The sequence below is a fragment of the Mobula birostris genome, chromosome 10, assembly GCF_030028105.1.
Source record: "Mobula birostris isolate sMobBir1 chromosome 10, sMobBir1.hap1, whole genome shotgun sequence".
Taxonomy (NCBI): domain Eukaryota; kingdom Metazoa; phylum Chordata; class Chondrichthyes; order Myliobatiformes; family Myliobatidae; genus Mobula; species Mobula birostris.
The window spans coordinates 118438914-118466163 of NC_092379.1; the positions used below are offsets into that span (position 1 = coordinate 118438914).

The 27250-nt window shown below is 42.4% G+C and overlaps 1 protein-coding gene across 7 annotated transcripts in view; it reads left to right on the forward strand.

Moving 5' to 3' along the window:
- Positions 1-2285: 2285 nt before the first annotated feature.
- LOC140204274 (G-protein coupled receptor 12-like) overlaps positions 2286-27250 on the forward strand; it is a 53794-nt gene continuing 28829 nt past the window's right edge. Inside the window, exons 1-4 of one of the 7 annotated variants that reach the window (XR_011887573.1) lie at positions 2286-2441; positions 19833-19910; positions 22505-22616; positions 23596-26511. Coding sequence is in view for 1 of the 7 variants with exons in the window: in XM_072270857.1 (XP_072126958.1) it covers positions 22599-22616; positions 23596-24594 (1017 nt within the window). In the remaining 6 variants the exon portion in view is untranslated. Of the gene's footprint in view, positions 2442-19636; positions 19911-22028; positions 22468-22504; positions 22631-22700; positions 22957-23595; positions 27164-27250 lie in introns of those variants that run through there. The other 6 variants (XM_072270857.1, XR_011887576.1, XR_011887578.1 and 3 more) reach the window with 6 other exon arrangements.

Below are 27250 nucleotides of genomic sequence, written 5' to 3' on the forward strand. Positions count from 1 at the left end.
GACAGGTGATTGGCAAAAGGGGATACGAGAGGATCATGGGACAGGAGGTCCAGGAAGAAAGACAAGGAGGGGGGGACCCAGAGAATGGGCAAGAGGTATATTCAGAGGGACAGAGGGAGAAAAAGGAGAGAGAGAAAGAATGTGTGCATAAAAATAAGTAACAGATGGGGTACGAGGGGGAGGTAGGGCCTTAGCGGAAGTTAGAGAAGTTGATGTTCATGCCATCAGGTTGGAGGCTACCCAGACGGAATATAAGGTGTTGTTCCTCCAACCGGAGTGTGGCTTCATCTTTACAGTAGAGGAGGCCGTGGATAGACATGTCAGAATGGGAATGGGATGTGGAATTAAAATGTGTGGACATGTCAGAATGGGAATGGGATGTGGAATTAAAATGTGTGGACATGTCAGAATGTCAGAATCCAATGCAGTGTAGGGTAGTGTATGGTCATGCACTTTGGTAAAAGGAATAAAGGCTTACACTATTCTAAATGAGGAGCAAATTTAGAAATCAGACATGCAAAGAGACATAGAGTCCTTGCACAGGATTCCCTAAAGTTTGACTTTCAGGCTGAGTCAGTGGTAAGGAAAGTAAATGCAATGTTAGCATTTCGTTCAAAAGGACTGGAACATAAAAGCAAGGATATAATGTTGAGGTTTTATAAGGCATTGGTTGTATTGTGACATAAACACAAGAAAATCTGCAGATGCTGGAAGTCCAAAGCAAACACACACAAAATGATGGAGGAATTCAGCAGGCTAGGAAGAACCTATGGAAAAGAGTAAACACTCGACATTTTGGGCTGAGAGCCTCCATCAACCCACGATGTTTTCTTTGAGGAAATCTATGACTAGAGGACACAACTTCATAATACAAGGATGTCCCTTTAGAAAAGAGATAAGGAGGAATATGTTTAGCTAGATGGTGGCGAATCTGTACTATAGACAGCTGTGGAGGCTGCGTTACTGGGTATATTTAAAGCGGATGTTGAAAAGTTCTTGATTAGTAAGGGTGTCAATGGTTACAGGGAGAAGACAGGATAATGAGGTTTAGAGGTATAGTAAATCAGCCATGATGAAATGCCGGAGCAAACTTGGTGGGTCAAATGACCCAATCCTGCTCTTAGGTCTAGTCATCTTATGAATTCTGGGACACAAAAATAATTTCTAGTTTATAATTTTATCAGGTATGAATTAATCACACACACACACAATCTGAGGTTTTCAAAGGGAGAACAATTCTAACATCCATATACGTTAGCATTACCTATGATTCATATTGTTCATGAAAGATATCATAAATCACTTCCTAAGTTTCTTTTGGTCTGGTACTACAGTAAACTTATCATAATCCACCCTCAAACTATTCAGAAATCCTGATGAATCCACATCTGACATACCAGGTGCTGACTCCCATGCTCAATTCACTTGCCAGAGCCCAGATTCCCAATCTCCCTTTAATTCACCAAGTCTGATGTTCCTGTGCTCTTGTTAAACATACCAGTGCCCAGTTCCTACATTCCTCTGAAACTACCTGAGACTCCCATTTCAGCCCTGTCTTGAAATTCACCTGATTCTTTCATTTTCTTCATTGAAATGGATGGGGTCTTAAACTTAATAGGTTTGCTGGAAACTTCATTATTCCGCTATAAAAAAGTGACTTAAAAGACTGTTGGAGTATTAATGCAATAGTTTGCAAAACCTTCTAATCCAGTAACAGCAAAGTACCGAGGATGCTGGATGAATAGAATTTTACTGTAATTGCAAAGATCACAAAGCACACCTCAAGCTAAAGTCACTAATAGAGTAGAGAACAATGAAAGTGAATGTGAAATCCCAGCATTGTCTTCCGAGAAATCTCCTGTTAAGTGAATAATGTGACACCATGTACTGTATAACATTCAACACAGTAACTGGTTAGTGAACCAAGCTCAAACTCTCCCAGCAGCTCTTCAGATGACGGCATATTAATGACTAATAGGTAATTGAATAATACTAATGTTAATATAAATCACTATTGCAATGGTAGTTTGACTGCTTTAGATGATAAGCACTTTCTTTTTCATTTATCTCTTTGGCCATCGGAGAGTTTTTTTTAAGTAGAATTGTTTAATGTAATCAAAACAGTTAATTTAATTAAGAATATCAAACTCAAAGTAAAATACTTTCATCTGAAAGTTCGATTTTCTGTCAGTATACTGAGTAATTTGATACTTGATTCATAAATATGAAGTTTACATTCAGGAAGATATTACCAGAGACAGAAGACTGCCATATTAATGAAGTCTTTCTTTCTTAGCTATTCCCTTAGGACTATGGAGGATTGCATCCATTCAGTTCTCTGAGTTCGGTGGTGAAGGAGGAAGCCAATGTTGGGCACATTGTCTCTTCCACGTGTGGGGCTCGTGTTGCCTGACAGAGTAGGAGGACTGGAAGCTTCTAAGGTGGTAAACTTCTTCTGCCATATATGCTAGGCCTCTATGTTCTCTTAATGTATGTGTTGTGTTTTGTAACTCCAGAAATTAATGGAAAGAAAAACATGGGAGCCCAGAAGAATGTGTACACTTCGTCTTTACTTTAGTGAGGCATGCACTTCTGACGCGGTGATGTAATAACCAATGCGGTACGTGTACTTTCACATATAACCCATTATGAATTAGCACAAAGATTACTTAATCAAACAATATATTTACAATATTACTCTAATATTATGAAACACTAAATACACAACACTCCTCCTTGCTTAGCTATAAACTCCAACTCAATATAGAATGCATCTTCTATAGGCATCCGTTAGTCTCGTCAGACCATGGATTTGTGCCTTGGATGGTTTCCAGGGCACAGGCCTGGGCAAGGTTGTATGGAAGACCAGCAGTTGCCCATGATGCAAGTCTCCCCTCTCCACGCCACCAATGTTGTCCAAGGGAAGGGCATTAGGACCCATACAGCTTGGCACCGGTGTCATTGCAGAGCAATGTGTGGTTAAGCGCCTTGCTCAAGGACACAACACGCAGCCTCAGCTGAGGCTCAAACTAGTGACCTTCAGATCACTAGACGAACGCCTTAACCACTTGGCCACGCTGTCCATCTAGATCTTCACTCTTTGGAGTTTGGGAGAATGAGGAGTGATCTCATAGAAGTTTATCAGGTCATTCGTCTGAGTGCTACTGGTAACATGTAACAACCTGTGGAATGCTCTGCCTCAGAAGGCAGTGGAGGCCAATTCTCTGGATGCTTTCAAGAAAGAGTTAGATAGAGCTCTTAAAGATGGTGGAGACAAGGGATATGGCGAGAAGGCAGGAACGGGGTACAGATTGTGGATTATCAGCCATGATCACAGTGAATGGCGGTGCTGGCTTGAAGGGCCGAATGGCCTACTCCTGCACCTATTGTCTATTGTAACCCAGTACTATTATAACACACAGAATGCATCTTAATATGTGTGTGTATGTGTGTGTGTGTGTTTATATATATATATACAGTATATATGAATGTATATATAGTATACTATATAATACAATTACTATACAGACATCAGAATCAGAATACACTCTGGTGCCTGGACCTTTCTGATTGGGCACGGCACTTAAATTGATCAAACCTCAGGTCTTCCTTGCTCTCGATGACAGGCCTGCCTCCTCACCTCAGTTCTGCCACACCAAATTGCCTCCAAATCCAAAGGGAAGTTACAGACTATTACTTGCAATGAAGGTTTGCCAGAAAAAGTGTGATTAACAAGGTATTTAGTTGTTTTTCTTGTTTCGTTAGCCACCAGCTAGAAGTAGCTGATATTCCCCAGCACCTTCTTAAACTGGAAATCGGTAGTGCAGAAATAGAAATAAAAAAGTAGTGAGGTAGTGTTCATGGGTTCAATGTCCATTCAGATATCAGATGGCAGAGGGGAAGAAGCTGTTCCTGAATCATTGGCCAAGTTCTCGTTTGTCTTATCAGAGTGTATTCTCTTCAAATATTCAAGCAACCTGATGATATAATTGCCTCATCTGAAAAATACTTTTTCACGCAACAACTGACGATGCTGGTATAAATTCATATTTCAGATATTCCACACTTCACTGTCTACACGTCTTTTTCATTTGAACTGCTGCTACCATTTTTGTTACGGATGAATGACCACAGTCGATTGCCCATTGTTTAGGTCCAACCTCAAGCACTGCAATCAATAAAGAGGAAAGTTATGATGTCATCATAGTCCAGGCAAAACCTGACTCTCTGCCTGAAGGTACATAAAAGGCATAATCTGGATCTGAACCGTAGCCTCCAAATATCCGGACCTGCCTCTCGGTTTTTTTGCACTACCTTACTTTCCATTTTTCTATTTTCTATTTATGATTTATAATTTAAATTTTTAATATTTACTATCGATTTGTAATCCAGGGAGCGGGAAGCGCAGAATCAAATATCACTGTGATGATTGTACGTTCTAGTATCAATTGTTTGGTGACAATAAAGTATGAAGTATCTCACTTGGCGCATTGGCTAGAGAAATGCGGTGAAGACCATTCAAAAGGGCAGATTCTGAACTTAACCCCATTGAACACCATACCCTAATACACAGGAATTGCCTCATTGCATGATTAGACTATAGAAATCATTCTAGCTAATGTACGACAGTAGTGAACAGCAATAATGTGCAGACTGGGCCTGGAAACTGCAAGATTTCTTCAGTCCATATTCCTCATAATATGTCAAAAACAGAAGTGTCATATTGCTTTTCAACAACTTTAACACGTTTTGAGCATAGTCTAAGAGAACAGTGGGTCAGCAAGAAACGAGGTGATTACCTGATCATTGTAATCAATTACGAGGCACCAAGGATCTAATGCTTATAATAAGTAATTCATTTCATATTAATCCTGTAATCCTTCAGCTGCTTCCCTTGCTATCGAGTGCCCCCGACCACCCCCATTACCTTTATCACCCCCTTGGTAACTCATACTGCACCCAGGGGGACAATATCACCCACTTTGTGTTAGATTATACCATGTCCAAATGTGAGACTGCAAAGATGCTCACGTCACCCATGCCATGACAAGTACTGATGTTTGCTGAACTAATCGGCACCAATGTTGTCTCTGGTAAGTCCTCCAAATCCACGGGACAGATAAGTGAATTAGTACCAGCCTATTGATCTTGTCAGTGAGACCCTAACTGTATTTAGTAGGCTCCTTTTGGAAGGCTGTGTCAATAACACACTTGGCACCAGACTGCTGAAACAGATATTATGCTGAATCTGCCATAGGAAGAAGTATTGGGAAAGGTATAGAGACCATACTGTTGTTTATTTAATATTTGAGTAATCTAAATTGATTGATTGAGTATTCATTGCTGTTTACTTAGTACGTTATAGATTATATGTTAAAAGTATGTGAATGGCATACATCATTACATCACCACATCATATGTGGCACCTCATTAAAATAAAAATGAAGTGTACCTGTTCTCCCAGGCTCCTGTGTTTTTCTTTTGATAAATTTCTGGAGGTACAAAACATAACAGTGGTGACAAGGAAGTTTTAATACAAATCTGAAATGACTACCTTCCTGTTGAAGTGCAGCAAGATGTTCCAAGTTTTAAAAAAAATGCAAAGCATGCTTTTTCTTCAGGAAGGGGAGAAAGATGATAAAGTTTTTTTAAAAAGTGCAGTACATTTTTTTCTTCGGAAGGGGAGAAAGTCATTCGAGAAAAGAAAAAATTGGCACGAAACAGATGAAATTTATGTGTTTATAAACAGTGAGTACCAGGTGATAATAATAATAATGTAATGGCTGGCTCCATCAGAAATGTGGGCACGTGGCCAAGTGGTTAAGGCATTGGACTAGCCACCTGAAGGTCGTGAGTTCGAGCCCCAGCCGTGGCAATGTGTTGTGTCCATGAGCAAGGCACTTAATCACACATTGCTCTGCGACGACACTGGTGCCAAACTGTATGGGTCCTAATGCCCTTCCCTTGGACAACATCGGTGTCGTGGAGAGGGGAGACTTGCAGCATGGGCAACTGCCGGTCTTCCATACAACCTTGCCCAGGCCTGCGCCCTGGAGAGTGAAGACTTTCCAGGCACAGATCCATGGTCTCACAAGACTAACGGATGCCTTTACATCAGAAATATAGATGTGCTCGATTGCACAGAAGATAACTAGCTGATGTATACTGAATGAATTGAGTAGTATTTTTAAACAAATTAATTAGCCAATGAAAAGCGAGTGCTGAATGCAAAAAATGGAAAAGCAAGCAGTTTGCTTGGAATTTTCACTGCTCCAATGAAACCAGCCAGAATGAGCTTTCCTGATATCATGAAAGCAATGCAGAATCATTTATAACCAAAACCATTGTTGATTGCAGAACACTTTAGGTTTCATAAGTGGAATCAAAAGGAGTGGGAGTCCATTTCAGCTGATGTGGCTGAATTGAAGAAATTGTCTGAGCATTGCTAGTTCAGTAATGGGCTTAATGACGCACTGAGAAAGGTCGTTTAGTTTGAATCTTACAAGAAAGTATTCAAAAATGTGTACTTACTGAAGCACAACTATCATTTATAAGAGCAGTTAAAATTGCTGCATCAATGGAAACAACAGCCAGAGACGTAATTGACTTGCAGTCAGAAATGAAACTGAGCGTGACCAAAATTGCAATCTCTAATCAGAAATCTGCCTGACTGAACGAATTATGTTGCCATTGTGGCAGGGGCTCACTTATACCAGACTGATACAAATTTAAAGATGAAACTTACAGAAAATGACACAACATTGATTGGCCTAATCTAAAACAATGACGAGGTGGTCTACAGGGAAGAAGTCATCTCTCTGACACAGTGGTGTCAAGAAATCAACCTCTCCCTCAAAGTTGCAAAAACAAAGGAGCTGGTTGTGGATTACGGGAGGAATGGAGATGGGCTGACCCCAATTGACATCAATGGATTTGGGGTTGAGAGGGCAAACAACTTTAAGTTCCTCAGCATCCACATCACCGAGGACCTCACGTAGTCTGTACACACCAGCTGTGTGGTGAAAAAGGAACAACAGCGCCGCTTTCACCTCAGACGTTTGAGGAAGTTTGGTATGGGCCCCCAAATCCTAAGAACTTTCTACAGGGGCACAATTGAGAGCATCCTGACTGGCTGCATCACTGCCTGGTATGAGAACTGTACCTCCCTTAATCGTCGGAATCTGCAGAGAGTGGTGCGGACAGCCTAGCGCATCTGTAGTTGTGAACTTCCCATGATTCAGGATATTTACAAAGACAGGTGTGAAAAAAGGGCCCGAAGGATCATTGGGGACCTGAGTCACCCCAATCACAATCTATTCCAGCTGCTACCATCCAGGGAATGGTACCGCAGCATAAAAGCCAGGACCAACAGGCTCTGGGACAGCTTCTTCCACCAGGCCATCAGACTGATTAACTCATGCTGATTTGAGTGTATTCTATGTTACATTGACTGTTCTATTTATTATAATTTACTATGATCGTACATTGCACATTTAGACAGAGAAGTAACGTAAAGATTTTTACCCTCGTGTATGTGAAGGATGTAAGAAATGAAGTCAATTCAATTAAAATGCAATAAAGTAGGACACATACAAAGAGCACATCGAGCAGTCAAAATAAACGGACTGCACAGGGAAGAACTGATCTCGCTACAAGATGACTGAGCTGAAACCAAGATCCAGAAAACACTTCAAGACTTTTGGCTGCAGAAAGAAATCTCTAAATGCTATCCTACACTGGGAAAAAGGTCAAGGAGTTCTTTATTGCCTTTCCAACATCACACTTGCTGGAGCATGGCTTCAGAACAATCACCCAACTTCTTCCGAAGCAACGAAACAGACTGGAAATTACTGAACATGGGGACCTGACTCTCCTTCTGAGTGACATTCAGCCTGATGTTGAGAAGATGATATCACTGCACCAAGCCCATCCATCTCACTGAAAGGTGAAAAAGCAATCCATAGTGAATAGTTGGGCAATTAATGTATGGTCTAAAATTTAACATTTTCTCGATATTTCTCTAAATTTTCTTATGTTCTTATACTTTAAGAATATAATAAAATAAGAAATGAGCAGGAGTAGGCCAACTGGCCCATCGAGCCTGCTCCACCATTCAATAAGATCATGGCTGATCTGACCATGGACTCATCTCCACCTAGCTGCCTCTTCCCCACAACCCTTAATTCCCCTGCTATGAAAATCTATCCAATCTTGCCTTAAATATATTTACTGACGTAGCCTCCACTGCTTCATTGGGCAGAGAATTCCACAGATTCACCACTCTTTTGGAAATGCAGTTCCTCCTCGTTTCCTTCCGAAATTTACTCCCCTGAACCTTGAAGCTATGTCCCCTAGTTCTGGTCACACCTACCAGTAGAAATAACTTTCCTGCCTCTATCTTATCTATCCCTTTCATAGTTTTATATGTTCCTATAAGATCTCCTCTCATCCTTCCGAACTCCAGCAAGTGGTGCAGTCCAGGCGACTCAATATCTCCTCAATCTAACCTCCTCATCTCTGGAATCAACCTGGTGAATCTCCTCTGCACTGCCTCCAAAGCCAGTATATCCTTCCTCAGGTAAGGAGACCGGAGGTGCATGCAGTACTCCAGATGCAGCCTCATTAGAACCCTGTACAATTGCACCATAACCTCCCTGCTCTTAAATTCAATTCCTCTAGCAATGAAGGCCAACATTCCACCTGTCTTCTTGATAGCCCGCTGCACAAACTTTTGCGATTCATGCATAAGCACTCCCAAGTCCCTCTCCACAGCAGCAAGCTGCAATTTTTTACTACTTAAATAATAATCTGCTTTTCCATTTTCCCTTCCAAAGTGAATGACCTTGGATTTACCAACTTTGTACTCCATCTGCCTGACCCTTGCCTACTACTTAACCTATCTATATCCCGCTGCAGACTCTCTGTATCCTCTGCATAATTTGCTTTTCCACTCAATTTAGTGTCATCAGCAAACTTAGATACACAACACTTGGTCCCCCCTTCCAGATCGTTAATGTATATTGTGAACAGTTGTGGGCCCAGAACCAATCCCCACGGCACACCACCCACCACAGATAGCCACCCAGAGAAACACCCATGTATCCCAGCTCTCTGCTTTCTATTATTTAATCAATCCTCTTTCCATGCTAATACATCACCCCCAACTCTATGCACCCCAATTCCTTTATGTGGCATCTTATCAAATGCCTTCTGGAAATCCACGTAAATAATTTCCATCTGTTCCCTCTATCTACTACATTAATTATATCCTCAAAGAACTCCAGTAAGATTGTCAAACAGGACTGCCTTTGCTGAATCCATGCTGCATCTGTCACAATGGTGGGGCGTTGGGAGCAAGGGTGGACCCAAATGCAAGACACATCTTGTGAGGTTAATTAAATTTAGTTTATTGTTCGAAACCGGGAGAGCAAGGCAGGGGTACGAATAGCGGACTGAGGACTACGACTGGGCTGGGACCAAGGGTTTGGGCTAGGACTCGGAATCGGTTCTCAGAACTAGAGGAGACATGAAGAGGCTAGGGTATGGACTCTGAGCCCGAGACTGGGCAAGGGCCCAGTACCTGGGTCTTGCTTCGGGCTCGGACCCCCAAACCAGGCATGGACATAGCATGGGCTAGGGAGAGGAGGAACATGGAAAACAGAGCTTCGGTCTCGGGAGAGTAGGTACATGGAACCATGGACACATACACAGAACACAGAGCCGGGACCCCTCCTTGGGTATAGGACATAGGGCCGGGACTCACACAGAACAGAGAGCCGGGACCCCTCCTTGGGTACAGGACATAGGTCCGGGACTCACACAGAACAGAGAGCTGGGAGCCCTCCTTGGGTACAGGACATAGGGCTGGGACTCATGAACCCCCGCGGGGCAACGGCAAGATGGCCTGACTTACCCCACGGAGGCGAGGACGAGACAAGACCAGACATGACTCCCCACGGGACAACAGCAAGACGGCCTGATTTACCCCACGGAGGCGAGGACAAGAGAAGACAAGACATGACCCCACCCCGCGGGGCAACGGCAAGATGGCCAGACTTACCCTACGGAGGCGAGGACAAGACAAGACATGACTCCCCGCGGGGCAACGGCAAGACGGCCAGACTTACCTCACGGAGGCGAGGACAAGACAAGACATGACCCCCCGCAGGGCAACGGCAAGACGGCCAGACTTACCCCACAGAGGCGAGGACAAGACAAGACAAGACCAACACGAAAGAACACCAGACAGTACCAATCTAGCTCCGGTGATGGAACTAGACCAAAGTGCAGGCGGGGGCTGCAGACGAGGGCTAGAGGTGAGAGAGGCAGAGAAGGGATTCAGACAGCGGGGTAGGACAGGAATCACAGACCGCCAGGGCCAGGACTTGTCTAGATACTCAGAAGCTGCCAGGGCCAGGACTTGACTTGGTACTCGGATGCCGCCAGGGCCAGGACTTGCCTAGGTACTCGGAAGCCGCCAGGACCAGGACTTGACTTGGTACTCGGATGCCGCCAGGGCCAGGACTTGTCTAGGTACTCGGAAGCCGCCAGGGCCAGGACTTGACTTGGTACTCGGATGCCGCCAGGGCCAGGACTTGACTAGGTACTTGGATGCCGCTGGAGCCAGGACTTGGACGTGGTACTTGGATGCCGCCAGAGCCAGGACTTGGTACTTGGAACCTCCGGGTAGTGGCGAGCTCTAGACTCAGCCCAGGAACAGTGGACAGCGGCTCCTGATTCTCTCCGGCAGGTTAACTGACGGACCCACCTTGATGAGGAAACTTTGCAGGCTCGCTTCGGCGAGGTAACTGGACAGGGTTGTTCCGGTGAGGAAGAGTGAATTACCAGCACTCGCTTCAGCAGAGACTAGGCTTGCTCCGGCCAGATGACATCAGCACACCGTACCTTTGATGACTTTGTAGACGCTCTCCCCGAACGGGTGAAAGCCGGAGACTATAAACTACCGGTTCAGCTAAGCGTTAATTGCCTCTAATCACCAAAGCTGAGGGACACGGGAAAACAGGGAATCAACGGTCCAGATCGTAACATAAACAAGGTAAATTTAAAGGGACCCCTATCCGGACCATGACAGCATCTGTCTGATGGATCAATTTCTTTCCAAATGCCTCACTATTTCTTCTTTAGTGATAGATCCAAGCATTTTCCCAACTACGGATGTTAACCTAACTGGCCTATAGTTACCTGCCACTTGCCTACATCCTTTTTTGAACAGTGGCATGATAGTTGCCTTCTTCCAATCCACCAGAACCTGCCCAGAGTCCAGAGAATTTTGGTAAATCATCACCAAGGCCTCTACTATAACTTCTGCCATTTCCTACAGTACCCTGGGATGCATTCCATCAGGACAAGGAGACTTATCTATCTTCAGGTCCACAAGTTTGCTCAGCACTACCTCTTTAGTGATAGCTATTGTATCAAAGTCCTCACCTCCCATTGCATCCATATCATCTCTCTTTGGCATGTTAAACGTGTCCCCCATTGTCCAGGACAGCACAAAGTAATCATTCCATCCTCGGCCATTTCCTCATTACCCAATATCAATTCCCCCTTCTCATCCTCCAAGGGACCTATGTTCACCTTAGCCAGTTTTTCCACTTTATATAATTTTAAAAACTGTTGAAGTATATTTTTACTGTAATTAAATTAAGAAATAATCTTATTTGTAGCTTTAAATATATTTGAATATTTTTGCAATTATTTGTCACTGCTTTCAGTTTGCAGTTCCTATTTTCTTTCATTGTGCATTGTAAATCAAAGTTCTTTATCGTTTTTATGTAATGGTTGGAAAGAGAAAGGGGGTGCTGGAGATGTGGTCTGGGAGTCAAGGGGAATGTAAACCAGAAAGGTTTGGGAACCACTGATCTAACAGATGTCGTGCTGCAGCAGGGTTGCCTTCATGAGGTTTTGTGCTTATCCCACTGATGAATCACGTGTAACAAGCCATGCTCCACGCACGTAGTCAGAAAAACTACTTCTTTGAAATGAACACTGTCTTAAACACAAGAGATTCTACAGATGCTGGAAATCCAGAGCAACACACACAAAATGCTGGAGGGACTCAGCAGGTCAGAAAGCATCTATGGAGAGGAATAAACAGTTGATGTATCAAGTTTCAGTTTGACTGAGATCTAATGAAAGGTCACAGCATGAAGAGTTGACTGTTTATTCCTCTTCGTGGATGCTGCATGACCTGCTGCGTTTCTCCATCATTTTGTGTGCATTGCTCTTTGGAGTTAGCCTTCTTTACTTCTTCCTTGCCTCTCACGCCTTATCAGAGAGTTGATCTTCTCTCACCAGGCAATGAAGCCACTCAGGAATATAATTTATCTTCTGCTGAAAGCTAAACCAGGAATTTTCAGTGTGGGAATATCCTATAGTTTCTTCCAGTGCATATAGACTCTACAGTGCATGTTCTCAGTATTATTTATTTATTTAGCTAGTTACTATTATGATTACATTTGCACAGATTGTCTACTTTTGCTCATTAACTGTTTGTCAGTCTTTGTTTGTATGCAGTTTTTCACTGATTCCATTGTAGCTCCTTGATCTATTGTTCAGAATCAGAATCAGGTTTATCATGTGTTGCGAAATTTGTTAACTTAGCAGCAGTAGTTCAATACAATACATGATAATATAGAAAGAAGAAAATAAATAAATAAATAAATAACTGTAAGTATATATATATATATATATATGTATATTGAATAGATTAAAAATTGTGCAAAACAAAAATAATGTATATTTTCAGTGTTCATGGGTTCAATATCCATTGCAAGAAAAAGAATTTCAGGGTAGTATATGGTATCACATATACAAACTTTGATAATAAATTAGCTTTGAACTTTGAATTAGGAGAGGCAGAGTGGACTCCAGGGGAATTCAGAATACTTCTGCTGGGTCAGGTCAAAGAAGTGGCCTGAGCCCACGCAAACAAAAAAAACAATATTTCCTTTTTCAATATACTTTGTGTCGTGCAAGAGGGGGCAACATGAGATATAGGAATTGTTGCGGATCTGATGACCTTTTCGATGGGGGAAGGCAGCTTCTTGATTTTCCAGCAGTATAGGTGTATATGTGCCTATCATAGCATGGGAATTCAGGGTCATTCGCAAGTAAAAGTGAAATTAATAACAGAGGGCATAAACAAGTAATTTGAACACATTTAAAGGGCTGATGCACATAATGACTAGAATAAACAGCTATCTTCTAATCATATTCTGTATATTATAAATGGTCAGTGACATGGCAATGATTGTAGTAAGATATTTCTACCCAGTCATTTATTTCATTAGTCAGGCATTCGTCAGGTACATGAGTGGATATTTCACTTAGTGTTTATGACCCGTGTATAATTAGAACCTGACTGAAATCATTCAGTGCAAAGTTAAAAGTAAAAGGATTTTTTTAATACATAGCAAAGTAAGGGTTATTAGTTCTGAAATAATGTTTGAGATAATGTTTCAGTTAAACCTGATCAAAAAAAGACTGTGACAATGATGAATTTCACTCTGGCTGAGGGGAGAAATCTTACACCTTTAATCACGAAAGGTGGCCGTCAATCTCCAAGTGACAGCTATAATTTGTTGCTCTTTTTGTGTTACCACCTCCTGATGACAGTTCCTAAGTCACAAATTTGCCATCCTACACATTTTAACAACCAGAATCAGAATCAGAATTAGGTTTTTTATCATTATTTTTATATGATGTGAAACATGTTTGCAACAACATACAGTGCAAAGACGTAAGATTATTATAAATTACCAAATAAATAAATAATGTAAAACAAAAGGGATAATGAGGTGAAATTTATGGACCATTCAGAAATCTGATGGTGGAGTTGGAGGGGAGGGGGGTGAACAAATTGTTACTGAATCATTGAGTGTGGGTAATCAGGCTTATTGTAGTAAAAAGAATCAGGCTTGTCCCAGATGGAGTAGAGGGTTGTGCCCATGGCAGAGCTGGTTGAATCTGCAACACCTGTCAGCCTTTTGCAATCCTGTGCATTGGAGCCTTCATGCCAGATCGTAATGAAGTCAGTCAGAATGCTCTCCAACATATATCCATAGAGATTTGCCAGGGAATTTGACGACATACCAAATCTCCTCAAACACCTCGTGAAGTAGAGCTGCTGATGTGCCTTCTTCATGAATGAACATGCCTGCAAATGGATCCCCTGCAATGGTGACAGCCAGGAACTAAAAGCTGCTTATTTTTTCCACTCCTCAATGCTGACCGCCCCCCCCCCCAGTGAAGACTGATATGTATTCCCTCGTATTCCCCTTCGTGAAGTCCACAATCAACACCCGTAGTCTTACTGGTTTTGAGTGCAAGGTTGTTGTTGTGACACTACGCAGACTGTTAATTTATCTCCTCCACTACTTTTTTAAAAACTTAGATGACAACTTGGATGTTCTAATTGCTCACTTTCATCCCTGCCATTAAGTGGTGTTTTCAAAGTTCAAAGTAAATTAACTATCAAAATTTAATTGTCGTTCATTCTTTGGGGCACTTTTCTGTTTTCGTGGATGTTTTGCAAAGAAAAGCACTTCAGGGTGTATATTGTATACATTTCTCTGACAAGTTCTCTAAACTTGACCTTTGAACCTTTGAAGTATGTATTTGTCACCATATACTACCCTGAGATTCATTTTCTTCCAGGCATTCAGAGTAGAACAAAGAAATAGTTAGAATCAATGAAAAACAATGAAAAAGACAGGCAAATAACCAATGTGCTAAAGAAGACGATATGTGTGTCATGGTCCAGATCAGGGTCTCTTTAAATTTACTTTGTTTATGTTACGATCCAGACCGTTGACTCCCTGTTTCCCTTTGGTTCCCTGTTTTCCCGTGTCCCTCGGCCTTGGTGATTAGAGGCAATTTACTCTCGGCTGAACCGGTAGTTTATAGTCTCCGGCTTTCAGCTGTTCGGCACGAGAGCGTTTGCAAGGTCATTAAAGGTACGACATGCCAATGTCATCTGGCCGGAGCAAGCCTAGTCTCCGCCTGAAGCGAGTGCTGGTAATTCGCCTTTCCTCACCAGAGCAACCCTGTCAAGTTACCTCGCCGAAGCGAGCCTGCAAAGTTTCCTCACCGAGGTGGGTCCGTCAGTTAACCTGCCGGAGGGAATCAAAAACCGCTGTCTACTGTTCCCAGGCCGAGTCGAGAGCTCGCCACTACCCAGAGGCTCCAAGTCAAGTCCTGGCTCCGGGGGCATCCAAGTACCGAGTCCAATCCTGGCCCTGGCGGTATCCACATACCGAGTCAAGTCCCAGCCCTGGCGGCATCCGAGTTCCGAGTCAAGTCCCGGTCCTGGCGGCGTTGAAGTTCCGAGTCAAGTCCCGGCCCTGGCAGTCTGTAGTTCCTGTCCTACCCCCCCGTCTGAATCCCTTCTCTGCCCCTCTTACATCTAGCCCTCGTCTGCAGCACTCACCTGCACCTCCGTCTAGTTCTATCGCTGGAGCTAGATAGGTACTGTCTGGTGTTCTTTCATGTTGGTCTTATCTTGTCCTCGCCTCCGTGGGGTAAGTCAGGCCATCTTGCTGTTGCCCCACGGGGGATCATGTCTTGTCTTGTCTTGTCCTCGCCTCCATGGGGTAAGTCAGGCCATCTTGCCATTGCCCTACGGAGGGGGTCATGAGTCCCGGCCCTATGTCCTGTACCCAAGGAGGGGTCCCAATTCTGTGTTCTGTGTATGTGTCCATTGGTCCATGTACCTGCTCTCCCGAGACCGAGGCTCTGTTTTTCCATGTTCCTCCTATCCCTAGCCCATGTCATGTCCTTGCCTGGTTCTGGGGTCCGAGCCCGGGGCAAGACCCAGGTACTGGGTCCTTGCCCAGTCTCTGGCTCGGAGTCCATACCATAGTCTTTTCATGTCACCTCTAGTTTTGGGATCCGATTCCGAGTCCTAGCCCAGACCCTTAGTCCCAGCCTAGTCGTAGTCCTGAGTCCTTGTCCAGTTCACTATTCCTGCTCCTGCCTTGCTCTCCTGGTATCGAACAATAAACTAAATTTAATTAACCTCACAAGATGTGTCTTGCATTTGGGCCCACCCTTGCCCCCAATGCCCCCCCAGTGTGACAATGTGCAAACACCAAAATAAATATATAAATACTTCTGAGAACTTGAGTTGTAGGGTCCTTGAAAATAAGTCCATGGATTATGGAAACAGTTCAGTGTTGAAGTGAGTGAGTTCTCCATGCTGGTTCAATGCAGTCCAACGTAGGAAAAGCCCTCCCCATCTTTGAGCACCTACAAGAACCACTGCCACAAGGAAACAGCATTCATCACCAAGAACCTCCACCATCCAAGCCATGCTCTCTTCTTGCTGCTGCCATCAGGAATGAGGTACAGGAGCCCGAGGTCCCATAGCATTAGGTTCAGGAATCCCTCCAGTGAACGACTCATTGGAACTGATAGCACTATTTTATCAAATCCAAAGGTCATAATTAGGGCTATGACATGCATAACCCTGTTCTATCTCCATAGATTGACACAATAAGAACAAATGGATATAAACAAAGAAAAAGGAATAAAATAATACTGAAAAGTGGATAAAGTGGTTAGTATTGACTTTCTTGAGTGACATAATAGATACCAACGGCAGTAAGGACCATTTTATGTGTTGTTCAATACTTTTTCTTTACTTAAATCATTTGATTTTCCATGTCGTTCATTTTGCAAAATCACAGATATTTTTACAGACAGTATTTAACCATGTTTCTTTCAACAATTATTGTTTGCCTTGAAGTAGGCCCCATCATAACTTATCGATACCAAAGGGGAACAAAAGTGAATGTTCTGGTAGAAAACTGATATTTTACAAATATTCCAAATGGCATTTGGCTCTAAAGGTAATCATGCCATCATTCTTGGAGTAAGAGGTAATGTTCCCACAAAAGATGGAACTGTCCACACAAATGTTCATGGTCCTTGGAATTAAGAAAGACGAACTACCTTTTAAGCCATAGGAAGAAATTAACCCAACAAACTCCTGATGATTGTGAAAAATCTCTCTTTGATTTTGAGAAACATGGGAAAATGACAAAAGAACACATATTTAGGTATCAGCTGGCCAGGGCAGACATAAGGAGAAATGTCTTCACTCCGAGGGTAGTAAGCTATGAAATCTCAGTAGCTGCACATATTCAAAACAGAGACAGGTTTTTGGAAATTAAGTGAATCAAGGGATATGGAGTAAGGAATATTCACCAGATTGATTCCTGGGATGGCAGGACTTTCATATGATGAAAGACTGGATCGACTAGGCTTATACTCGTTGGAATTTAGAAGATTGAGGGGGGATCTTATTGAAACATATAAAATCCTAAAGGGATTGGACAGGCTAGATGCATGAAGATTGTTCCCGATGTTGGGGAAGTCCAGAACGAGGGGTCACAGTTTGAGGATAAAGGGGAAGCCTTTTAGGACTGAGATTAGGAAAAACTTCTTCACACAGAGATTGGTGAATCTGTGGAATTCTCTGCCACAGGAAACAGTTGAGGCCAGTTCATTGGCTATATTTAAGAGGGCGTTAGATATGGCCCTTGTGGCTAAAGGGATCAGGGGGTATGGGAGGAAGGCTGGTACTGGGTTGTGAGTTGGATGATCAGCCATGATCATACTGAATGGCAGTGCAGGCTCGAAGGGCCGAATGGCCTGCTCCTGCACCTATTTTCTATGTTTCTATGTTTCTAAGTGCAGGAAAGTAATTCAAAGGTAAAAGATTAGGCACAATCTTAGTGGATGGCATAACAGGCATAAGAAGTAGAATGGACTATGTGTTTCTTAAAACAAAAAGCAGTGAATTAAAAATTGAACTCCACAGCATTTTATATGCTTGTGTATGGTAGCAGCTGGATATTTCACTCCATTTCCAAAATTTGGTTCCATTTATTTCAACGGAATCTAAATTTGAAAATCAGAGTGCAAAATGCAGCCACTGCTGCAAACGTGCATTTAGCAGACATGTTCCTTCCATAATGCAAACTTTTGTTTTTACAAGCTTCAGCATTTTTGACATTACTCTGAAACACTACTCTCATTCTTTCCAGATATGGTGCCTGCCATGTATTTACAGCATTTTCTACTGCAGATTTTCAGCATGTGGACCATTTTAATCTTCACTCTCTCCAGGGATTCTCAAATTCCATTAGATCTCTGACCCAAAAAGGGTACATTTTCAGAGATAACTACCAAGCACAAAAAATGCTCATAATATTTATAGAAAAATGTATCAGTTAATATTTGTTGAAGTATGCATTCTCAGTATTAGTTTGGACTTGATAATAATGACTTTCAGGAATTAATGCTGGAAATGAACATGAAATTCACAAGGAAAGAAAAGTGAAGAAATAAAGAGAAAGAAGGAAAGAAGATGATAAGAATAAAAACATGAGCTGGGAGCCAAAGAAAAATACCATAAGACCATTAGGAGCAGAATTAAGACATTCAGCCCATTGACTCTGCTCCACCATTCAGTAATGGCTGATTTATTATCCCTCTCTCTGCACTGTATTCCACCTGTCACTTCTTTGCCCACTCTCCTGATCTATCCAAGTCCTTTTGCAGATTCCCTGCTTCCTCAACACTACCTGTCCCTCTACTTATCTTTGTAATGGTCACAAAGCCATCAATACTGTCATCCAAATCATTGCCATATAATGTGAAAGGAAGTGGCCCCAAAACTGATCACTGTGGAAAGAAAAAGAAGTATCAATAAATGAAAAAGAAACAAAAGAAAGTAAGATTGGGAATAAATAGAAGGAACAGCAAAGAATACAGAAGGAGAAGTGAAGTAATTGGCAAAATGTGAAAAGGAAATGGAACAAAGAATGGGTTAATACAAGTATATTTGAATGAGAATGTGAATAACTGATAAAATTGATTAAGTAAATGATGCAGGTTAAAATATACACTCAGAGGCCACTTTATTAGGTACACCTTCTTGCTAATGCTTGCTAATGCAAATATCTCTTCAATCAATCATGTAACTCCAAACATAAAAGCATGCAGACATTGTCAAGAGGTTCAGTTTTTGCTCAATCCAAACAGCAGAATGGGGAAGAAATGTGATCTCAGTGACTTTGACTGTGGAATAATTGTTGGTGCCAAATGGGATGGTTTGAATATCCCAGAAACTGTTGATCTCCTGGGATTTTCAGCAGTCACTAGAGTTTACTGAGAATGGTGTGGAAAAACAACAACAAAAAGATCAGTGAGCGGCAGTTCTGCGGGCGAACATACCGTGTTAATGAGAGAAGTCAGAGGAGAATGGTTCAAGCTGTCAGAAAGGTGACAGTTACTCAAATAACCATATGTTAAAACTGTGGTGTGTAGAAGAGCATCTCCGAATGCTCAACACATCAAACTTTGAAGTAGATGGGCTAAAGCAGCAGAAGACCACAAACATACAGAAATACACTCAATGGCTACTGAGTGTAGAAAAGGAGAATGTAAATCCAAAGGAGACATGAAGAATTAAGATAAAATGGACAGTCATAAAGGAGGTCAAGAAAATCAAGGTAAGAATGAAAGGCAAAAGAACTAAGCGTACATTTGAAAAAGAAAAGAAACAGAAGCAGAAAGTTAGAAAAAAACCGAAAGCAAATTGTGAAATTATAGAGAAGACAAGGTAACCCACACACTGTTGAAATATTGATTGCATTTTGCTTTGGTGCAGACCAGAGAGAACAAAATGTTAAGTAATTCACAAAAAAAGTGTCGGGGGTGCGGGGACAGTTAAGGGTGTTGGTTTAATATAAGAGATAGGAGGTTTAGAAGTGATCTAAGGAGGATATTTTTTTTTCACTCAGAGGATGTTTGGAAACTGGAGCACACTGTCCAAGGCGGGGTAGGAACACAGTTTCTCACCACATTTAAGAGGCATCTAGGTGAGTACTTGAACCACCAAGACATAAAGGTCTCTGAGCCAAGTTCTGGTAATGAATATGAGTTTGCTAATTTATGATCCGCATGGACGTGGCAAGCAGAGGGCCCATTTCTGGGTTGTATGACTCCATGAAAATTACAACAGTTCAGGAATAATTCAATTGATCAGAGATCTTGGAAGTATATCGATGACACTTTAAGTCAGTTGATTTTACAAATCACAGTCAATGAAGTAAATTGCAAACATTTTATAATAATCTGCCAGACCAACTCTATCAATATAAGGAAAATAAACCTGAAGGTAATATACATGTTGCCACCTGCCTCATAGTTCTTGTATCCTGCACTGCTTGTTTCTTCCTCCTAGCTAAGATCCATAACCCTAACTATCTGGGTAGGCCCATTGTTCCTGCTTGCTCCTGCCCCACTGAACGTGCCCACATACCTCGACTCCATTTTATCCCCTTTGGTTCAATCCCTTTCCCCCTACATCCTCCACACTTCACATACATGCGATTTCTTCAACAACTTTCAATTCCCTAGCCCCAATCACCTAATTTTCACCATGGATGCCCATTTTGCATACCCTTCTATTCCCTATCAAGAAGGCCTGAAAGCTCTCCACTTCTTTCAACAGATCCAGCCAGCTTCCCTCAACCACTACCCTCCTCACCTGGTGCAACTGGCCCTCTAACTCTACAATTTCTCTTTCAGCTCCTCCCACTTTCTCCAAACTCAAGGTGTAGTCATTGGCTTCGCATGGGCCCCAGCTACGCCTGCTTTCTCGCTGGCAATGTAGAACAGTCCATTTTCCGGGCCTTCTCTGGTAATGCTCCCCAATTCTTCCTCTGCTACACCAAGGACTGCACTGGTACTGCTTCTTGCACTCATGCTAAGCTTGTCAATTTCATCAATTTTGCCTCCTGCTTCCTTCCTGCCTGTAAATTAACTTGGTCTATTTCTGACACCTCTCTCCCCTTTCTTGATCTCTCTGTCTTCATCTCTGAAGACAAACTGTCAACAGATATATTTTATAAATCTACTGACTAGAATAGCTACCTTGACCATACCTTTTCCCACCCTGTCTCCAGTAAAAATCCCATTCCCTTTTCTGAGTTCCTTCATCAGCCTTTACCTTTTCACCTATGACCTCTCAGCCTCTTTACTTCATCCCCCTCCCCCACCCATCTGCCTTCACCTATCACCTTCTAGCCTGTACTCCTTCCCCTGCCACACCTTCTTATTCTGGCTTCTTCCCCCTTCCTTTCCAGTAGGAAAGGTCAACTGTTTATTCATTTCTATAAAAGCTGCCTGGCCTGCAGAGTTCCTCCAGCATTTTGTGTGCGTTGCTCTGAATTTCCAGCATCTGCAGAATCTCCTGCGTTTAGGCAATATCCAAACTTTGATTCATGACTTCAGCCAATGGAATGCCTGGGCCTTAAATTATTTCGGTACTTTGCTCTCAATTTCTTCTCTCCATCACTGTTTTGAACAAGTATAATGAATTTGCATGGCAACACTCACAGGAAGTCCTCAAAGTATTTTCTTCTAATTAATGACCCTTGGTTTGATGGGCAATTGCAGTGAGCTGGTGACCTCTCCAGAGTACAAACCCTTCTGACTGGAACAAGGATGCAAAATTTCCAAGTATTTGACTTTCCTTACCTGCTAACATAACGACTGGCCCGCGTAACCATGTGCCTATGGCATTTTAACTAGGAAATTTCACTCCTTTAGATATGTAAGAGAAATATGTATATCAGAATCACCAGCCAGTGCCGATGAAGGGGATGTAGCCAACCCGTTCAGGTACATGTTTGGGAAGCAAAAGGGTCGCCCTTGAATAGGAAAAAAATGTATTTGTGCAGCTTTTCTGTAACTAGAGACCGATCTCACCGTACTGCGGACTCCTGTATCTAAAAATAGTCTTGCACAGAAAAAATATATACTTCAACCGCGTCAACAGGGGTGACATCGACTGATGAAACCGTAAATAACATTTTAGTTAATCTTCCGTTTTATTCTTGGTTAGGCCAGGGCGTGGTGGATGAGGAGGAGATGGGACGTGGTGGGTGAGAAAGAGATGGGGTGTCCGTGGTGGGTGAGGAGGAGATGGGGTGTGGTGGGTTCGATGATGACCTATCCGAATACACTGAGCTGGAATTTCGCTCGCAGCCTTTACTTAAAGCGCTCCTTGTTTCTGCTTTGTGACTAGCAGAGGAGTACGTACAGCTTCCAAGTATGTTGGTTGGTTTGTGCCAGCTTGGTTCCCCCCCCCCACCCCCCGAAAAGCTGAAACGTGAGTTCGCTGGAGCAGACTTAAAGCCGGGAAAGGATCTGCTTTCACGGCGAATAGCCTCACCACCCTCTCTCAGTCAGGCATCAAGCATTCGACTTTGCCAACTTCCAGTTTTACAATTGCGTGCATAGACACTGTTTCACGGCAGTCTGCTCTGAAGAAGCGCGATAAATACGGCTGTGTCATTTTAAATCATGCTTCTAATTTTAATGTAATCCTTAATATGTCTAAAGCATTGGAATTCAACAAATATTGTGAAGGTAATGGATGCGAATTGATTCCCCTTGTATTGTGCAGGAACTATTCCTGGAGATGATGTATTTGGTACCTGACTGATTTTCAGTGACCTTGGGAGGTGTCTGCAGAGGATGGACGTCTGGTTAGAAATCTTATGAATGAAGCTCGGCCGGTACAGATACATATGTATGTGTATATGTGTGTGTGTGTGTGTGTGTGTGTGTGTGTGTGTGTGTGTGTGTGTGTGTGTGTGTGTGTGTGTGTGTGTGCGTGCGTCTACTTGATATTCCTATCACACAGCCTGTGATTCAGTCAGGGTGCTGATCACAATAAGTGAACCTTTTTGACGTCAGAGCTGAGATTTATCAACACCCCACTGGGGCATCGCATTAACCGCATTCAATTCACCAAATCTTGCGTTTGATTAGCAATGTCAGACAGAGAATAAACCTGAAATCAGGAGCAAAGCCTTAAACCTATCCACCAGCACCGAGTAAAGGAGCAGAGAGTCGGTAAGATGTTTCGTCCAGTCCCGGTCCTTCTTGCACCGTTCTCGCGCTGGGGGGCTACGGAGATGGGGAAGAGTAACATTTCAGACAAGATAGCGCCAGGAGTCCGTGAACTCCGCATCTTTACCGAGTTTGCATTAAAACACGGGCGTTAGTAAATTGTTTTACGGTGTTAAACTTGGCACACCGTATAACCTGTTCGCTTAAATATAAGGTACAGTGTGCATAAAATGAGAGAGGATATTTATTTATTTGGTGAATGGATTTAGCTTACTCGATTTGAAGATCTATATTATTTTAATATTGTTCATTTTGTCTACTAATGCAACTGCTTAATTAAAACGTAAAGTTTTATTTAAACCTCTTTCCCATTCATATTTAAACATATTTACAATTAACATTGACGGATGTCCACCTCAGTGCTACTGCAGTCAGTATTTATAAGTGACTTCGCACCGATGACAACAGCCGGCTGTTATGTAATAGTGAATTTCAGAATGTTTCTTCACTGGGAAACTGCCGACAAATGCTAACTACTTAATACTGCATCATTGGCTCAATTGTTTGTGAGCGGGGTATCTGAATGCTTTGTCATGTTTGTTTCTGAACTGTATGTTTTATTGTGTCCTTCGCCCTCCTCAGATCATGATATCCATGCCTCCAGTTATGAATGATCAGCCCAGGAATAGCTCAAAGCAGTCCTTCAGTTGGCTCTCCTCAGTCAGCAGCAACTCCTCCATCACCACCTCTGATCTACCCGAGGAAATAGTCAATCCCTGGGACATCGCCCTTTGTGTGGTGGGCACTGTGATCTCTTGCGAGAACGCCATCGTGGTGGCTGTCATCTTCTATTCGCCGACTCTCAGAGCTCCGATGTTTATCCTGATTGGGAGTTTAGCCCTGGCTGATCTCCTCGGAGGACTGGGCTTGATCCTCAATTTTATCTTCCTTTACTTGCTAAACTTCGAAGCCGCGAAACTAGTCTCGGCCGCGCTCCTGATCGCTTCCTTTTCGGCTTCGGTCTGTAACCTGCTTGCCATCACCATTGACCGGTACCTGTCATTGTATAACGCCCTGACATATCACACCGAGAGAACCACGACTTTCACCTACTTGATGCTGCTGGTTGTGTGGGTCACGTGCCTGAGCCTGGGCTCACTGCCGGTGGCGGGCTGGAACTGCCTGGAAGACGAGACCACCTGTAGCGTGATCAAACCAATCACCAGAAACAATGCCGCAGTCCTCTCCGTCTCCTTTTTGCTCATATTCGCTTTGATGTTGCAACTGTACGTTCAAATCTGCAAAATAGCCTTCAGGCACGCCCAGCAAATCGCCGTGCAGTACCACTTTGTTGCGACCTCCAACACCTCGACCAGGAAAGGAATCTCCACTTTATCTATCATCCTGGGAACCTTCGCGGCTTGTTGGATCCCCTTCGCGATCTACTGTCTGGTTGCAGACTCCACTTATCCATTGATCTACACCTATGTCACGGTTTTACCAGCCACCTGTAATTCAGTCATTAATCCTATAATTTATGCATACCGGAACCCTGATATCCAGAAATCGCTCTGGGTGGCTTGCTGTGGTTGTATTCCATCCAATTTTTCATTCAGACCAAGGTCGTCCAGTGACGTATAGTGTCTTCTGTTACGTGGGATTTTATTTTTCCAACAATTATTATTTGTATTTTTTAAATTTTTTTACTGGAGCTATTTAAACAAATCATCCCTTAATTAAAATGTGAGAAATGAGGAAGGTGTATTTTTGAGAGTAATATTTTCGCAATGTTAATGGAATAACATTATTAGCGCCCCCAGCGGTTTTCTGTAAATTCATTACGTAAAATTAAAGCTGCAATGTATTGGACAGAGCAGAGGCAAGCACTGTATGTGTAGAAATGTATATAGACAATATATGGACTACCGAAATAACTCTGTGAGGGGAAAACATATTTTTTAAGATGTGGAACTAAGAGATACTGGTGAAGATGGAAATGTTGGAATGTCTCAGTAATCAATTTCGGGGTTGTTCAGGAGAAACAAATGGCAACTTTCCTCAATTGAAAGGCAATGCCAGCATGTGATGCACTTTAAGCTACCTAATTAGAGCCCCGTGCTCCAAATGTCGTTAACTATCTATTTATCAAAGACCTGTACAACTATATCTATCATTAATTCTGACGAAAGTTAAACTGTGAATTGATTTTCTCTTCAATTCTTTGCCGCAGATTTAATCTCGAAACAAATACAAAAACTGCATATTGTGGGATAGGATACCGTGAGTGTACTAGATCGACAGTGATCACTAGATATGGTATATATTGCAGCCAAGAACGAAATATTCACTTATTCTGCAGCAGAGCAATTTGTTAAAATGTACCTTTGTTCTTTATTATGTCTTTTCAAAAAGTTTCGTTATATTTATTTCGAAAATCTCTATTTTTTTCACATTGGAGATCAATACCTCAAATTGTAGTCTATTATACACCATGTTGCCGAAGTCCTGTGTTAACTAGATATTTCCCGATGAAGGGACTGGCATGAGAGTAAAATCCATTCAAAATAACAGATTTTCAATAAATAGTACAATTTGTTTACTAGCCCGCACTACCGAAACATTGGGTCAGATCCTCTCCGGAATTTCCGGGGCACTTTAGAGACAATTGCCAAAGTATTTTGCCAACATTCCCTCTAAAAAGCAGTTTGACACCAAGCATTTCAATTCAGACATTATTTGCCAATAGTTTAGAAACTATTCGGGCAGATTTGATGGGACAAAGGTTTCCTTACCGTCTTCTATCTTAAAATTGCACTTTATTAAACTAAGGTATTTAATATGTAATGCCGCTTCCCCCACTGTCAAATGTACGACAGTCTATTTATTGCTAAAATTAGTTTATTTTGATATGGTTACATACTATTGTAAATGGCCTTTTGCAAAAGGTAAATTGGATTAAATAAACAATATTTTAGGAAGCAACCTTTTGTAATGTTTGATCTGGTGTTGGCTCTCTCTTCTGCTCAATTGGAAGCGCTTTGGATTATTCGATTCTGCGCATTGCCTTGCTTCTAACAACCTGCAATGCTGAATTTATTTACAGCCGGTGAACCTTAAAATGGTTAATTGAGTTGTGGGTCGCATCTTTAATTCTCTTCTCCTTCATACCTAACCCTGGGAAGATCAGTAGCAGGCTATTGGGGGAAACCCTTCTCTTTTGTTTTGAATATACAGTAATATCTGATGAGTTCCTCGACAATTTTGCGCAGTCAGTTCTCAACATTTCATTTCATGGCAGAATCTCTTTTTCCGACCGCAAAGTGAGCCCCTCCCCCTTCCCTTCGACTCCTGTACGCTGACGTCAACTAAGCCGCCGACCGGCCTCGCTTGTAGCGTGGGTAAGCTTCTGAGGTGAAGCCCTATCGGTGGCAAGGTCTACCGTCTCTGCTTTGCAAGTCAGTGGCGGAGAGTCCCGGTGCGTTTGGTTGAACCTTGCATGCCCAGCACGGGGATATCAACGCCCCCCACCGCCTCCACTTGGTTTCTGTTTGTTTTCAGGTCTGGAAGTCCGTTTCAGAATTTTTACTGTGGTTGTTTGGTTTACGGCTAAGGAAAGCTGGCTGAAATGTGAATGCTAATTAATGAGTACTGCAGCTTTGGACCGATTTAATTTTATTTAAACTGTATAAGCACGTTATGTTTTTGAGTCGCGTCTTTATTTATTATTTCTCCTATGTCCCGATCTCGAGAATCATTGCCACAGCAATGTATTTCTTAAGAGTGTGATAGCGTGTGACAAAATATTTCAGTGTTTTCAAAGATGCCCCGCATTGCACAATCCAGGTGGAAAGAGGTAATTTTGTCTCGTACGTTTTTAACACTTGCGCGTGATGTAATACTAATTCAGTCATCGTATCAAAGTGGAGACGTTATTGTTAATTAATATTCAGTAGTACGTACTCTGGAAGTTAATTTCAAATGGGCAGATAGATTCCCAAAACTGCACTGCTGAGGAAGACTTCCTTTATATGTAGGTGGTAGATATCACTGACAAAACTGCATTTACAGTCCGTCTCAGATTTCCCTTGTGATAAGTAACCTTATTGAGTTGCTCTAGTCCTTCTGCGATAGGTAGCTGCTTCTAGGATTTTCACCTAGTAACAATGAAAAAGTGGTAGCGTATTTCCAAGTCAGGTTAATGCACAAATTGGAGACAAACTGGCAGGTGATTATAGTTTATGCAATTATTATCGTCCTTGTTCTTATAGAGTTTGCAGGTTTGGGAAGACCTATTGAA